The sequence below is a fragment of the Colletes gigas genome, unplaced genomic scaffold (genome assembly GCF_013123115.1).
Source record: "Colletes gigas isolate AHSC1104 unplaced genomic scaffold, ASM1312311v1 Colletes_gigas_Sc00003, whole genome shotgun sequence".
In the NCBI taxonomy this organism is placed as follows: Eukaryota; Metazoa; Arthropoda; class Insecta; order Hymenoptera; family Colletidae; genus Colletes; species Colletes gigas.
This window is the reverse complement of record NW_025106632.1, coordinates 6,152,804-6,168,681: the sequence shown is the minus strand read 5'-3', so window position 1 is coordinate 6,168,681 and position 15,878 is coordinate 6,152,804. Positions and strand designations below refer to the sequence as shown.

The 15,878-nt window shown below is 35.0% G+C and overlaps 2 protein-coding genes across 6 annotated transcripts; both read left to right on the top strand.

The window, feature by feature from the left end:
• Window positions 1-396: 396 nt before the first annotated feature.
• LOC122404626 lies at window positions 397-3,806 on the top strand. Of its 2 annotated transcripts, none has more exons than XM_043408762.1 (7): window positions 397-768; window positions 886-1,052; window positions 1,367-1,523; window positions 1,604-2,185; window positions 2,260-2,550; window positions 2,651-2,926; window positions 3,261-3,806. In XM_043408762.1, exons 1-6 carry the CDS (start codon window positions 702-704, stop codon window positions 2,920-2,922), a joined length of 1,536 nt encoding a protein of 511 aa, XP_043264697.1. In that variant the 5' UTR covers window positions 397-701; the 3' UTR covers window positions 2,923-2,926; window positions 3,261-3,806. The 2 variants fall into 2 exon arrangements, with proteins under 2 accessions (XP_043264697.1, XP_043264695.1); XM_043408760.1 differs by having other exon boundaries at window positions 401-768; window positions 2,651-2,886; window positions 3,261-3,802.
• Window positions 3,807-4,234: 428 nt separating this feature from the next.
• Window positions 4,235-15,630, top strand: LOC122404916 (regulatory-associated protein of mTOR). Of its 4 annotated transcripts, XM_043409297.1 has the most exons (23): window positions 4,235-4,577; window positions 4,669-4,771; window positions 5,100-5,341; window positions 5,416-5,562; window positions 5,632-5,816; window positions 5,895-5,954; window positions 6,035-6,135; window positions 6,208-6,341; window positions 6,659-7,042; window positions 7,138-7,212; window positions 7,295-7,552; window positions 7,633-7,776; window positions 7,868-8,123; window positions 8,220-8,261; window positions 8,443-8,588; window positions 9,563-9,660; window positions 9,731-9,839; window positions 9,919-10,082; window positions 10,163-10,333; window positions 10,409-10,650; window positions 10,723-10,887; window positions 11,546-11,828; window positions 13,235-15,630. In XM_043409297.1, exons 1-23 carry the CDS (start codon window positions 4,419-4,421, stop codon window positions 13,428-13,430), a joined length of 3,864 nt encoding a protein of 1,287 aa, XP_043265232.1. In that variant the 5' UTR covers window positions 4,235-4,418; the 3' UTR covers window positions 13,431-15,630. The 4 variants fall into 4 exon arrangements, with proteins under 4 accessions (XP_043265232.1, XP_043265229.1, XP_043265228.1 ...); XM_043409294.1 differs by having other exon boundaries at window positions 5,416-5,816; window positions 10,729-10,887; XM_043409293.1 differs by having other exon boundaries at window positions 5,416-5,816.
• The last annotated feature ends 248 nt before the right edge of the window (window positions 15,631-15,878 follow it).

Below are 15,878 nucleotides of genomic sequence, written 5' to 3'. Positions count from 1 at the left end.
AGGCGACGGCGTTGCGCCACCATTGTGGAGGCCCCCAGGACACGGCGCAGAAAGATGGTGGCCAGCGAGAGAACCTGGCAAGTGGTGGCCTCCTTCTGTGAGGTGGTAATGTCGCAGAAGGAGGCCGCCGAGGGAGGGCTCGAAGGGGGGCCAGGGCGAGGTGACCTTCGCCTCTTGGCCCCCTCCACTAACCCTGAGGCCCTGAGGGACCTCCAAGAGATGGGGTGGCCCGTAAGCGTTCACCTCCAGCCACCTCGTATTCGGTGCAAGGGTGAAACGTCTATTTCATCATATCAAGAGGGCTCACAGTCGCCCTCTTTCTCGATTTTCCCGAAGTTGCGCTCACATAACGTGGCTCGTGCGGTAGCTTATGTCTGCTTTCCCTACCACTCCGTTAGGCTCTAAGGAAGTTCGTCGTTACTAGCGTCGCCGTCGATGCACTGAATTACGCCAAATCTGGCCGCATTGGCACATAGTATTTGTGCATCTCCGTCTATTCAGTGGAAAATCGGACTTTTGCAGTGTAACTTTCTCTCGCTCAGCGGCCTTCTAGATTGAATCATTTGGTCCTTGTCCTTCGTGTAGCATGAATCGTTGTCACCGGGTATATCTCGTATATACGTGCGCATTTAATTGTACATCGATTGAAAATAAATTTACGGGGTGTAAATATTTTTCAAAATAAATGTGATTTCTTATCGATGCCCAAAATGCAAGCGGTGCATTTTTCTTGGGTTCTTATTTGGTGTCTTATATCTGTGTTCCCAGGTATTTTGATTAACTTTTGGTGTAATATTCTTTTAGTACTAGAATTATATGCGTGTATTGTTATAAATTTAATTTATACATGATTTCAAGCATGTCATCGACTTCTTTGTGTTGTAGTTACTCTTGCTGAATATAATATCACATTATCCCATGATGGCCCAGTAGTCTTAGGCGGAACGATAACATTTAAAGTTGATATTTACGACGATAATGGTGAAAGACCATCGGGAACTTTTAGGTATAAATGGAGAGACAATGCAATATTCTCTTCTCATGAATATGAGGTTAGTTCTATTATTTTAAACATATGCAATAGTTCCAGAATATATTTTGTTATGTTTGTTCAAATTATCATGTAAAATTTTCAACATTTCAGTAGTATATTTATTATTTTACATTATTCATAACGACGTTAATGTTGTTCAAAAGTTGGACATATTAAGGTATATTTATGGGAAAAATTGTTACAACGAATGAAAGCATTTGTGTCGGTGTTGGTCACCAGTGACCAACGTGACTTAAACAGAAAAATTATTAGCGAATATCATTATGTACACTCAATGTGCAAAGTATAATATTTTTTCTTGTTCTTCTACAGACAGGAGATACATCAAACACAACATCGTATTGGACTGTAAGTTATCCACGTGGAAATTATAGCGTTGGAGTATATCAAGTTGAAGTAATTGTTCGCATGTGGTATATAACATGGTGGCGGTCGCTTACCAGTTCTCGCACTAGTTTTTTTGTCACCGGTAAGTTAAAAAATTTCGAGGCATTTCAATACTAATTTTTTATTTAGCATACGTTATTTTAACATTGTGTATTTTTACAGAATTCCTTAATGGCGATATCGAAATTACACAACCTAATAAGACACTGGAAAGTACTTATGTTTCATCCGCATCCGAGGCGAATATGACAATAACTTTGCGCGAAGGAGATATGGATTATTTGAAGAAAGCGACAACAACATCCATATTCTGGTTCATAGACTGCAAATATTATGGACAGACAAACGATTTAAGTTTCCCTTATAATTTTACCGATCCTGACACATCACACGTTCTGGAAGCTTTAGTAGTTGCGTCGTATGATTCTCCAACAACAACTGTTCCTCCTCCCACGACAACTGTGTCTTCTATTACAACTGTTCCATCTGTTCCAACTATAATAAATAATACTATATTAAATACAACTACAGAAGCTGTAGCGACTACTATGGCGTCTAATATTAATGTATCTATGAAATCAATATCAACGAGAACACCAACACCAGTAATTCTTAATACTACACAAAACACTAGCATTGCAGACATAAATGCCTATTTACCTTATATCTGTTCAAATTCCTCAATAATTCCTCCAGATCCTAATAAAACTTACGGGCATTTTACGAAAAGAATTAATGTTCGCGGTAAGTAATCTATCGTATAATTCGTCAATGTATGTTCGAGATAAGTTGTAATATATTTAATTTTTAAATCGTAGCACCTATAGCGAATATAATGGTAGAGGGTACGAATTGGATTCAGCCATGGGACATGCTATATCTTAATGTAACCTGTAAAGGCTCCGGGCCTTTTTACAAGTGCCTCCAGTTTCATCGAGAGAAATACAACGTTACAGGAAATGAGACGTGCGTAAATGGAATTCGCCTTCATTCTTGTAACTTTTCTATCAGACATTTTTTCCTGGAACCCAGTGTATACACAATATTAATTATAATGAATAATGATGTCAACAAGCAAATCTATCCTTTGACAATAAATATTTATAAAGGTATACGTTACTACAAATATCAACGATATTGATTTTTATTACGAAGTCAAAATGATTTCTCTCCGTTACAGTTATACATACATATTTTTTTTCTTTACAGTACTAACGAAACCACAATTGTCAGTAATTGTTGTGCCCGTTACTTGTTCACTCGCTGCTGTGGTACTCATTGTATTTGGCTTTGCTTATTACGTGCAAAGCAGAGCAAGATTTACAGTGGAAGTTGCAGATTTCGACTTCGGTCAGAATAATCCAGAGATGGAATATAAAACGTTCACAGAACGATTGCGAGGTTCATTCAATAACGCCATAAGACCAGGAAACAATCGGATAAATGTACGCCTGCCCTATTATGGCAGCATGAATCACTAACAAAGTACAGATTGTGCAAACTACATAGTCTTTCATAGCTATTCAGAATTTTCATTGCACGTTGCAAGATACCATTCATCGCAAGACAGATTACATTATCCATTCCTACTCTCTTAACATACTTATTAATACATTCTGGCTCTCTTCATTTTACTCTCATCCATTATTGTTTTCTTAATCGCTTTTTTTAATTTCACACTGTGTGGTTTTATTTTATTTATTTAGATTTTATCTATAGATATATCTGTTGTAAATAGCATGCTGCCTGCATTAAGATATATTATTTTTAGAACAATAATCTTACGAAAGTAATTAATATTTTATAAATTATTTTTCAGGGTTACAAACATATTAGTAATCCTGAAACTCTTCAATGATTTTCAGAGTGAAAGGAAATAAAATTATTGATTAAACATTTTAAGAGTTACAGAGGGCAATGCGAAACGGTTGAGACAAGAACTAAATAAAATAAGTTACAAGATGGTTCACTTAATTATATCTTACAGTATTTTTAGGTACCAAATAATTGAAAAATTAATACGATCATATAACTACTTGTATGATTATTTTAAACATTTAACGAATAAATCAAGATTGTACATAACATGTAAAGATAACACTAAAACACAAACGAACACACACATGTATAGGCTGTGAATACAATATACAAAAAAAATATATTAATGTCGTTCTTCATATTTTGGGAATGCGAAATGTAGATGTTCTCTTTTGAAATTCCAACTCTTCAATATCGAAGTTATACACTTTGTACTTTTAGTATGTTCAATTTTTCGTAATTGTATTTACAAATCATTTAATTATCATATAAAATAAGTATCGATATATATCATACATAGATTATAAATTTAATAAATTTAGTCAAATAGGAAAGCATGTAAACGTTTATACGTGTAATAGAGTGAAACAATTCGCTATATGTACGCACGTAACGTACACACTTATATAAGTATATATATATATATATATAGTATGTATACATACAAATAAAGATTCTTTAGTAACATTTGATATAAACTTAATAAAACATATTGCGAAGATCGAACAATTAGATTTTGTGATCTAAAAAATTTTAGTTATAAAGTAATTTGTTAAATAATATTTAACGAATAGAAATGTTCGGTGGCCTTTTTATCTTTTATTAATTTCTTATCGTTGTAATTTTAACAAAATTTTAATTAATATACATATTAGGTGGTACCATCTGGATACTATTATTACACCAAATGATCTTTATCCACGCGTTGGTGAAGAGTTTGCTATTGGTAACGTCGTCAGAGATGTAAGATGGCGGCCGATGAAGTAAACTTACGAAACTGTGCTCTGTTAAAGTATATTTGTGCATTTGTCGGGTATTGAATATTGTCAGTCGATAGTTAAAATTAACATTTATTTCCTACTGGTCCGGGATCGTTCGGAATTGAAGTGTGTCTTTCGTGATATCGTGGTAGAAACTTTTCCCGAGTCGCTAGCTTACAATGTCAGTAACTGCCTCAAAGCCATGCCACGAGGAAGAGAATTCAAGATTGACAGAGGAGGATGATTGGAAAATGCAACTTGCGTTTTGCAAACCACGGCATACGGCAACGATCGAGGGTGTAAACTGCATTACACAAACATGGAGACTGAAAGAACGGGTTTGTTTTTTCGTTTCGTTGGCGATCGGATTTTGAAAAATTACGTATTTGATTCTGTACGATGATTTTCTAAATTAATATTTTTTTTTAGATGAAAACTGTGAGCGTGGCTTTAGTTTTGTGTTTAAACGTTGGTGTCGATCCACCGGATATTGTCAAGACACAACCGTGCGCTCGTCTCGAATGTTGGATCGGTATTTATTCTGGTTTATTTACACCCTCGCAATTCCCGCTGCCATTGTCATTATGTAATGCAATTTTGAGGTTATACATGTGTATGACAACAGTTTCTAAATAAATGCCATCTCGCTAGATAACTACCAGATGGCGCTAAATTTACCAACTAATTTAAATATCATTACTTTTTTTTTCTTTATTCGTCGTTGTCTAACGTCACACAGTGTCTTTTGCAATCTCAATTTTTGTAGTTCACAAAATGTAATCGAAGATTATTAAATTTCAATTGTTTATTATGGTAAATGTATTTTGTCAAAATTAAAATAGCCTTTCTTAATTTTACAGATCCTTTATCGGTGAGCCCGTTAAAGGCTTTGGACACTATAGGTTCGAATTTACAAAAACAATACGAACGATGGCAGCCAAGAGCTCGTTATAAACAGAGCTTAGATCCTTCGGTCGAAGAAGTGAAAAAGTTATGTACTTCCTTGAGGCGAAATGCAAAAGAGGAAAGAGTTCTATTTCATTACAATGGGCATGGTGTTCCTAAACCCACTAGTAACGGTGAAATATGGGTATTTAATAGGGTCAGTTAAATTAAAAAATTTTCTTAATTAGTAGTTCGATCGGGATATTTTTAACGTAACGTTCTTGTTTCCAGACATATACACAATACATTCCTTTGTCTGTATACGATTTACAGACATGGATGGGTGCTCCGAGCATCTACGTATATGATTGTTCTAGCGCAGGTATAATCGTAGAGTCGTTTCAACAATTTGCAGAACAACACGAGAAGGAATACGAGGTTCTAAACTTCTACTTTATGCTTCGATTAAAAGTTACGTTTGTATATATCGTAAATGTTGTTTCGCAGATGGAAAAGCAGGCGGTTCAGCAGAACCGGGCCACTGGAGTCACAGGCACTACGGTGCCGTCTTACAAAAATTGTATTCAGCTGGCAGCATGCGCAGCTAATCAGATTTTACCTATGAATCCAGATTTACCAGCAGATATATTCACATCATGCCTTACAACCCCAATAAAAATAGCATTGCGATGGTGAGAAAGAAAAGCAAGAGGCATCGAGATTAATATATTCTTTCATACGGGATTAATTTTTCTCCATTTTTTGTACAGGTTTATAATGCAAAATACATCGAAATTGGTACCAAAAATATCATTAGACTTAATTGATAAGTAAGCGTACTTTATACAGTTGTAACGAATGCGCATTAAATATTTTGTTTTATAAAACGATCCAATTATGTAAATTTCAGAATTCCAGGACAATTGGCTGATAGAAGGACGATGTTGGGAGAACTTAATTGGATATTTACAGCGATCACTGATACAATAGCTTGGAACACTTTCCCAAGAGGTATAATAGCGTTTAATTATTTTTAGTACATGATAAAAGACTATGTATAATATAAATATAATTATTTTGTAGATTTATTCCAGAGATTATTTAGACAAGATTTATTAGTTGCTAGTTTGTTTAGAAATTTTTTACTTGCCGAAAGAATACTTAGATCGTACGATTGTACTCCGGTTTCTTGCCCGAAGCTACCACCCACTTATCAGGTGAATATTACCGTGTAATGGTTTCTAACCTCTTGCACTATTTTCGTGAGACTCGCGATGAAAATTTTATGCTAAACTTGAATATCACGAGTCAGGCTCATTGTTCAATCTTACGTAAAATGTGAATAACACGAGTAAATATCGATATTCCGTCGATCGACATATCGTGTTTCGAGTTTCGATCATTCGAGCGTGTAAGTTAGGGATGACTTCTTCTAAATTTCAGAGTAGTGCAAGGGGTTAATGAGTCATCTAATTTGCATAATTATGATTACTATATGATTAACCTATTCATTTTTTTTTCTCTATGAATTTAGCATCCTATGTGGCAAGCATGGGACTTGGCACTCGATCTCTGTTTAGCGCAATTACCATCCATTCTTGAGAATAAAGATCAATTTGTCCACTCCCCTTTTTTCGAGGAGCAACTCACAGCCTTTCAAGTATGGCTCACTCTAGGTTCTAAAAACCGTAGTCCTCCGGAACAGTTGCCAATAGTGCTCCAAGTCTTGTTAAGTCAAGTTCATAGGCTGAGAGCACTGGAATTGTTGGGACGTTTTCTTGATCTTGGTCCCTGGGCTGTGAACTTGGCTCTTAGCGTAGGCATTTTCCCATACGTTTTGAAGTTACTTCAAAGCAATGCTAGGGAATTACGTCCATTGCTCGTTTTTATTTGGGCAAAAATTCTTGCAGTGGACAGCGTAAGTCTTAATACTGGATGTTTAAAAGTATACAAAATTTTATTTTTCATCCTATTCAACGAACTGTGGTAATCTTGTTCGCATTTCGATTGCAGACTTGTCAAACAGATCTTGTACGAGACGGCGGGCACAAGTACTTTCTGTCTGTCCTTCAGGATACTTCAGTGCCGGTATTGTTATATTTAATTCTAAACGGTCGAGCATCTTTGAAAGTTCAAGTCTTTTACATGATTTTCTATTATTGTGTGCCAGAGCGAATATAGGACATTGGCAGCATTTGTTTTGGCCAGTATTGTAAATGACTATCGACAGGGTCAAGTAGCTGCTAATCATGGTAGCCTTGTTTCGATCTGCTTGGAGCAACTCGGCGACTCGAACCCTCTGTTGCGTCAGTGGTTGTGTTTGTGTCTTGCAAGACTTTGGCACAATTATGATAAAGCAAGGTGGTGCGGTGTTCGAGACATCGCCCACGAGAAGCTGTTTACATTGCTGCTGGATTCAGTTCCTGAGGTATGAAACATATGCAATTTACTCGTATGATTTATTGACATTTACATTAAACGATAATAATACATCACATAATTGCATAGGTTCGAGCAGCTAGCGTTTATGCTTTGGGTACATTTATAAATAGTGTAACTACACGAAGCGAACATGCAAATAATATCGATCAAATTATTGCTATAACACTCATTAATACAGTCTCTCATGATATGTGCCCTTTAGTTAGAAAAGTATGTAAGTCCGTTATATGATATAATGCAGTATCGTCTTCGTTATAGATTCGAACATTTTAATTTGAAGATACTATGAATTGTTTTGCAGGAATTAGTAGTAGCACTTCAATGGATGGTTTTACACTTTGAAAATTCCTTTGTAACATTAGCTTTAGCCGAGGAGAACAGTCGGAAAGACCTTGTTGTGGAAACATTGTCGCCATTTAGTGGATTGAGACGCATTAGTTCTAGGGATAGATTAAAAATGCTTTCTCCTAATAATACATACAGCGTAGACAGTACGGATGGATTTGGCCAGGATCGTATTAAGAGGGTGTCGTCGTCGTCGTCTATTAGTAGTCTAGGTAAGTAATAAAACACGTCGCGCCTAGCTAGAGTTACTAGCGTTAATGTCGGATTTTTCGATAACAATTCCTTATATTGTTTCATTCATGTACCAGGAAATAATTGGGAGTTCGTGAGGAAACCTTGCGAGTCACTTGGTAATAATGATTGGAAATTCCATTGCATGTTCGTACATAGTCCATCCTTCATTTTTAGATTTTGTAATTTTTTATTTTTAGCTAACTTCACTATCTTATTATCTAGTAGCGTAATATTGTAAAGTTCAGATATTTTTTACGTTTAATATAAATGTAATGAATTGCGATTTATTGGTTGTAGGACACAGTTCTCTCGGGAATTTGCCAAGTCTTTCCTATGGTAGCGTGTATATGAAACTGTGGCATGGATTATGCAGCCTTGATAATGATCCTCATCCTGCAGTCTCGTCGATGTCCCAGAAGGTCACCAATCATATTCGAAATCAGGTAAATACGATGCTCTGATAATATACATGGGAGATACTAGAGGCGAAAATAAGACGAAAATCAAGAATATCAATTTTTTTACTGAAACTTCATTAAAAAGTTAACAATTAAATTAAAAAGTTTCAAATCGTTCTGGAAAAATTATTTTAAGTTGTGAGGCTCAATTACAATCATTTTTGGTCAATACAGATACCTCCAAAATCCTACCCATTTTCGAGAAAAAAATTGGAGGTGTGAAATTTTTCGGTAGAAAAAAAAAATTTCAAATCGTTTTGGAAAAATTATTTTCAGTTGCAGGGGTCAATTACAATCATTTTTTATCATTACCCATACCTCCGAAATCTTATCCACTTTCTAGAAAAAAATTCGAGAAGTTGTGAAATTTTTCGACGGGGAAAAAAAAATTTCAAATCGTTTTGGAAAAATTATTTTCGGTTGCGGATGTCAATTACCATAATTTTTGGTCATTACCCATACCTCCGAAATCTTACCCACTTTCTAGAAAAAAATTCGAGATGTGAAATTTTTCGACGGAAAAAAAAAATTTCAAATCGTTTTGGAAAAATTATTCTTAGTTGCGGAGGTCAATTAGAATCATTTTTGGTCATTACACATACCCCGAAATCCTACGCATTTTCGAGAAAAAAATTCCTTACCGAAAATCTAATTAGTCGCCAAAATTTTTTGACAAAATTAAAAAATTTCAAATCGTTTTGGAAAAATTATTTTCGGTTGCGGGGGTCAATTACAATCATTTTTGGTGAATAGACATACCCCCGAAATCCTGCGCATTTTCGAGAAAAAAATTCAAAACAGGCGGAACTTTAAATGTTAATAATTTTTTAACGAAGCCTCCATCAACAAATTAAAATTCTTGATTTTCGTCTTATTTTGGCCTCTAGAATCTCCCATTAAATTATGTTGCTTTGTGTTAAAGGTTTCTATAAAATCGTAATGTTATATTTCTATTACAGGTTAAAGAATCTTCTATGCCTAAAGAAGGGATTGAAACGAAAATATCCTCATCGTTATCACTTCCGCCATCTCCCTCGAATCGTACAACTTACTTAAGGTCAGTTGATCTTCAGTTAATTTAGTGCGATACTTCAGATTTTTACTTGATTTCTATGTATTTAATAAAGCACTAGCAAAGGGGAATCACCACCTACGATAAGTTCTGGCACAGATTTGTTGCGTTCCTCGAGAGTACAGCCACATAGCAATCGTTCTAGGAAACCAATTCCTAACACGGTAAGAATGATCATTCAAAAACAGTACAACGTATCATTTCGTTTATATTTACCAGCGTTTTATTCATATTTGATTGCAGATATCGGAGGAAGCGGATGAAGTTGCCGGGATCAAAACGCCATTAACGACTTCGCAGTTTGTCGAATGGAGTTGTGCTCAATTTGCCCAGCCAGTTAGTTTAGAAAGTGAAACTGAATCGATGAGCGATATGGAAAGCAGAGCTCATTACGAAAGGGAATGGCGGTAAGCACATTGATAGCGTAACAAGATCCTCCATTGAAATTTCATATTTAATGAGAAAGATTGTAATACCGAATGTTCAGCTACCTAAGAAACAGACGACAAAGACGCGAGGCGAGGGAGGAACAGCTGCGAGCAGTACAAAGTAGAGTAGAATCGCAAGTATTCCATGCAAGGTGTCCACATTCCCCGGAAGTTTTAACATTTCATCCGTTCGAACCACATTTGGCTGTAGCGTTAAAAGATTTCTTTGGGTATTTAAGTTTCTACATAATATGCTAACTGTCCCATAAAATGAATCTGCACTTAATATCATCGTTTATCCACAGAGTATGGGATTGCCAAACCGGTGCAAAGTTAACTTATTGCGCAAGTCGTGGGAATAAAATGTCACGCATCACAGCTCTCGAGTTCATCAATGCTCACGATGTAACATTGTTGATGACTGGATCAGACGATGGTTCGGTCAGAGTGTGGAAGAATTACAGTAGCACGCTGAGCCGTGATCCAATTTTACTTACCGCGTGGCAGGCACTGGCTGACATACAGCCAGCGACGAAAACAACGACCGGTGCTTATATATATTTTGTCAAGCAAACAATTATTATTCGTAACTATGTATGTTAATTAAAATTCTTTGTAGCAACAGCTGGATTAGTTACTAAATGGGAGCAAAAGTCCCTTACTCTAGCTGTCACAGGTGATGTTCGTATTGTCAGGCTCTGGGACGCAGAGACCGAGTTAAAGAAACAAGATATACCGACAGGTGCTGATTGTTGTGCTACTTGTATTGATGTTGATGGCGTAGGTTAGTTGTTTTATTATTTATACACGTATTTCGTTAATTTAATTTCTACGTTCATTAAATTTAAATTCATTATATCTCACGATCGTAAATTCAAGTGCAAAAGTATTCGTTTTATTCCGTACTGTTGGTTACAAGTTCGAAAGGAACACATGGTTGGTCAAACAGTGGTTAAATACAAAGTATTTTCCCATTCTATTTAATTATTTATATTGTACCAAAATTATGCATATTTATGTTGTTCGATAATGAAAAATAAGAATGTTTAACACGTGTTCATTAAGGGTGTGTGAGAACTCGAAAATATCGGGTTGGTTTAGGATGAGAATGTTCCTCAGGATCGGGTCCTGAGAGATTCTCGAAAGTTATGGGGTTCCTGAAAGTTCTGGAATTTTCAAGGGTATCAGAGTTCCCGAAAAGAAGAAATTTTAATTATTTTTGGGAACCCCGACACTTTCGAGAACATTATCGGGAATCTTGACGTTTTCGGGTTCTCGCAGACCTCTAGTGTTCATGGCAACAAAACCTCTTATAATTTCGTACGTATTGATTGCAGTCCATAAAGTCATCTATAAATTCATATAAAAAACTATATAATTTATTAAAATTTGTAGGAATATGATATGATACGGATAAATGTTGTGTTTGAACGTGTGTACAGGTGCAATGATGGCAGTAGGTTGCGGTGATGGTTCTGTTCGCCTATTCGATAGAAGATTGCCGCCATTGGAATCGAGAGTCATGATTTGGCGGGAGCATACAGCATGGGTGTTGGACACATCTTTGAGAAAATCTGACAGATCGACGCCACAGCTGTTTACTGGATCGTCATCGGGAGATATTAGAATATTCGATCTTAGAAAAAATTCTTCCGTGAGCACTGTACAAATAACACAAGGTATTACAGCGTTGGCATCCCACGAGGTGGCTGATATTTTCGCTTGGTAAGTTTGCATACATTCCATTAATTAATTTCATCACTTTGTCCTGCTTTTACGAACTTGAACACTTGTGAAAACTATTTTATACTATCAACCCTTAACACCCCGACTTTTAATCGTGAATATCGCCCCGGCAACCCCAACTTATTTTCATCATATTTCGACTTGCAAGTTTTTAAGCGTCAAATTTTAAATGCTACAATTGACGTGTAAATAATAATTTTAAAGTCATTCAAAACAGTCTTTATTCTTCTCAAAAGTAATATAATTTTGATTACAGTATTTATATTGATTATAATCGAATAGGTGTAGAAATCTTTCGACGGAAAAAAAAAATTTCAAATCGTTCTAAAAAAATTATTTTCGGCTGCGGGGGTCAATTACAATAATTTTTGGTCATTACACATACCACCGAAATCCTACGCACTTTCGAGAAAAAAATTCCTTATTAAAAATCTAATTTGGTGCCTGAATTTCTCGACGAAAAAAACAAAAATTTCAAATCGTTCTGGAAAAATTATCTTCGGTCGCGGGGGTCAATTACAATCATTTTTGGTGAATAGACATACCCCCGAAATCTTGAGCATTTTCGAGAAAAAAATTCGAGAAGGTGTGAAATTTTTCGACGGGAAAAAAAAATTTCAAATCGTTTTGGAAAAATTATTTTCGGTCGCGGGTGTCAATTACAATCATTTTTGGTGAGTAGACATACTCCCGAATTCCTGCGCAGTTTCGAGAAAAAAATTCGAGTAATTGCTGAGATTTTCGTAAAAATTAAAAAATTTCAAATCGTTCTGGAAAAATTATTTTCGGTTAAAGGGGTCAATTACAATCATTTTCGGTGATTAGACCTACCCCCGAAATACTGCGCAGTTTCGAGAAAAAAATTCGAGTAAATGCTGAGATTTTCGAAAAAATTAGAAAATTTCAAATCGTTCTGGAAAAATTATTTTTCGGTTAAAGGGGTCAATTACAATCATTTTCGGTGATTAGACCTACCCTCGAAATCTTGCGCATTTTCGAGATAAAAATTCAATACTGGCAGAACTTTAAATGTTAATAACTTTTTAACGAAGCCTCCATCAACAAATTGTTATTCTTGATTTTCGTCTTATTTTGGCCTCTAGAATCCCCCATTAAAATTTTTCCCACGGTTGACCGGAACCCTGTCTATTGAAAATTAAAGGAAAATGGTAGAAAATGACCATTTTCCATTACCCACCTTTTTTCCGCGTCTTTTACCCCCTTTATCAATTATAAACTTTCTAAATTTTTTAAATTAAAAATCTGATGTTTTTCTTAATTTAATTGATTAAGAAAGAATCCTTGTTATAATTTTATTGTATATTTTTACGTAGTAGTATGTACCTATATTTATTATTATTCACTGGTTATTTTATATTTTTCAGCGGGTCTACAAATCACTGTATAAGCCTTTATAACACAATGGGCCAACATTTAAACACGATAAAATTTCACGAAGGATTTATGGCTACACGTATCAGTCCTGTGAGTTGTCTAAGTTTTCATCCTTATCGTGTATTTCTAGCTGCTGGATGCGTAGACAATACCATAACGGCGTACGCGTCCGAGTCACGGAGATGACTAATAGAAATGGAATTGTTGTAAAATTATTTTCATAAATACTTACACATCCATCGTACTTGATACCCTTAGCGTGTTAGTCAATAAGAAAAAAAAAAAAAAAAGAGCTAAGGACGAGACGTTGGAGTTTATCTCAAGGTCAGAAAATTAATTCCTACTTTTCGATAATTTATGTTCTTCTACTGCGTTTCGCGTTATATAGATTAATTCCCCCGACAATTAGTTCGTCTGAAGATATTAATTGTAGCTTTTGTGATCAAGACATTTGTGAATAGATTAATCGAAGTCCCTCGAGATGACTACTGAAAAATCTCGATAATTCTACACCAGTGTATCAGCATCGAGCAAAATTTCATCTGATTGCATTTGTCACAATTACGTTCCACAAAATATTTATATTATAATCACGCTATAATCACGTTATAATTGCAATGTAATTACTGTGCAGTGACTTTGTAAAAGTAATCATGGCAAATGTAATCAGATTACAATTTACTCTATGCTGCTCTGCACGTTGGAGTGATACATGATTTCTTTTTAACGCAGTTGAGATTTGGTATTTTTAAAAATAATTATGCATAATATATGCAGATGTGATGCAACGAAAAAGATACGAATGTACGTATGAATGTGTTTAATATTTAATAAAGCTTGTAACATACGCAATGAAGACGACTGTGCCATGTAAAATTGGTATCAAGCAGATCGGAGGACAATTCGCATAATTTTTGTCTTATCTCTGGCAATAAAGAATTCAATGTTCTTTACACGTATCGATCTTTCTTTGAGCAACTGTTTTATTCGTCAATAATTAAAATTCTGATAGAATTAAAAAGGTGTCGATAAATATTTTGTCATAATCAGTACGATGTAATACGATTAAGAAAACAGGATATAAGGGAAACGTATTTAAATAATTTAAATATATTATTTTAGTTAATGACTTGGTGCAATAAATCGTGACAGATTGATAGCAGTGAAAAGTCTAAATAAGTAACTCTAAAGAAGGTAATTACAGTAAATCCATTGCTGCTATATTAACGAACAATTTGTTTAACAAAACAGTCCGCCTGTTTCTATTTTTAATTCTCATTCTCATTGAATTTTTCGTTGCAAATTTTAAACGAACTTCTGTAATTGTTAAATATAGGTTTACGCGTGGTGGAGTCTTTGATTAAATAGTATTAACGTTATTTTTAAGTAATAATACTTTGTACATTGTTAATCGCAAACTGTGAATATATTTTTGTCGTATTAAAACGCGAAAGTTTGATAGAAAATGTCTTCTAAATGACGAATGATTTAAAGAAATTATTAAACGCCGTTCGTAATTCGTATTCAACTGTTCGGTTGCTGTTTCATTCGGAGGGTATTTTAGGAAATAATACCTGTATGTCGTATGTGTATATTGCTACTGTGAACCGTTTATCGCTATTACGATTGTTTTAAAATGAAAATCAACACGTCGATATATACGAACATAATGCAATCAGACTTATATACACTGATAACACGAATATAAACTGGATCGCGTAAGTAACTAATAAAAAAAAAAAATTATGTAATTGATTGAAATACGAACGTGTAAATATAATATGCGTATAAAATGTTTCGATGCGATGTTAGAGAAACCACTATCTGCGGATAAATTTATCTCTTCATTATTATACAATAGCTTTGTTGTTGACGCTCGCGTTGGGAGACACGATAAAAGACGTAGATCACTGTGACACTCTGAAAGGGTGAAATAAAAATTCCTCGATTCGGACGTGTCTAGAAGATGTTCCAAGATTTTCAGTTTAACGATAATAAGATATAAGTAAAGAATTCTATAAAATACAAGTCGAATGTATCGTAAATATTTATTTGAACGCTGAAACAAAGAATTATTGCTCACGTACGCGGAAGCTTGCATGTAAGTTGAATAACGTTTTCTGAAAATGAAATTGATAGACCATTTACGCTGTTGCTTTTCTATCGTACGTTTTAAGTTTCACGATGTACTTTCAGGCACTTTATATGTATGGTTTGATGCTAATTTTAATATATGTGCCGGATGTACTTAACGTTAAAATCAGCATTAATTGTAAAAACACGAATACCTATAACTATTTCTGTATATATTATATACAGCAAATGTCGTCGGTGCTGTTGTTAAAAGTAATTATTGGGAACGTCGAGTGTTAGAAAGCAATTTGAGAGGGGCAAATTTTATGTATTTTGCACTGTACTCGTCATTGTATATGAACGTCTGATAATAAATACGATATAACCATGTTACTCGAGCGTAAATCGTAACTGGCCTTTAATAGTTCAACTTTATGTTATTTTCTTTCGTGTGGATGGCGAGGGACATTAAACCGGGCCTTATTTATCGTCCCCCCCCACCACAATGGATACCGTTTGGACGAAGTGCCCGCTAGCAGTGATGGACATGCGTGGGAATTT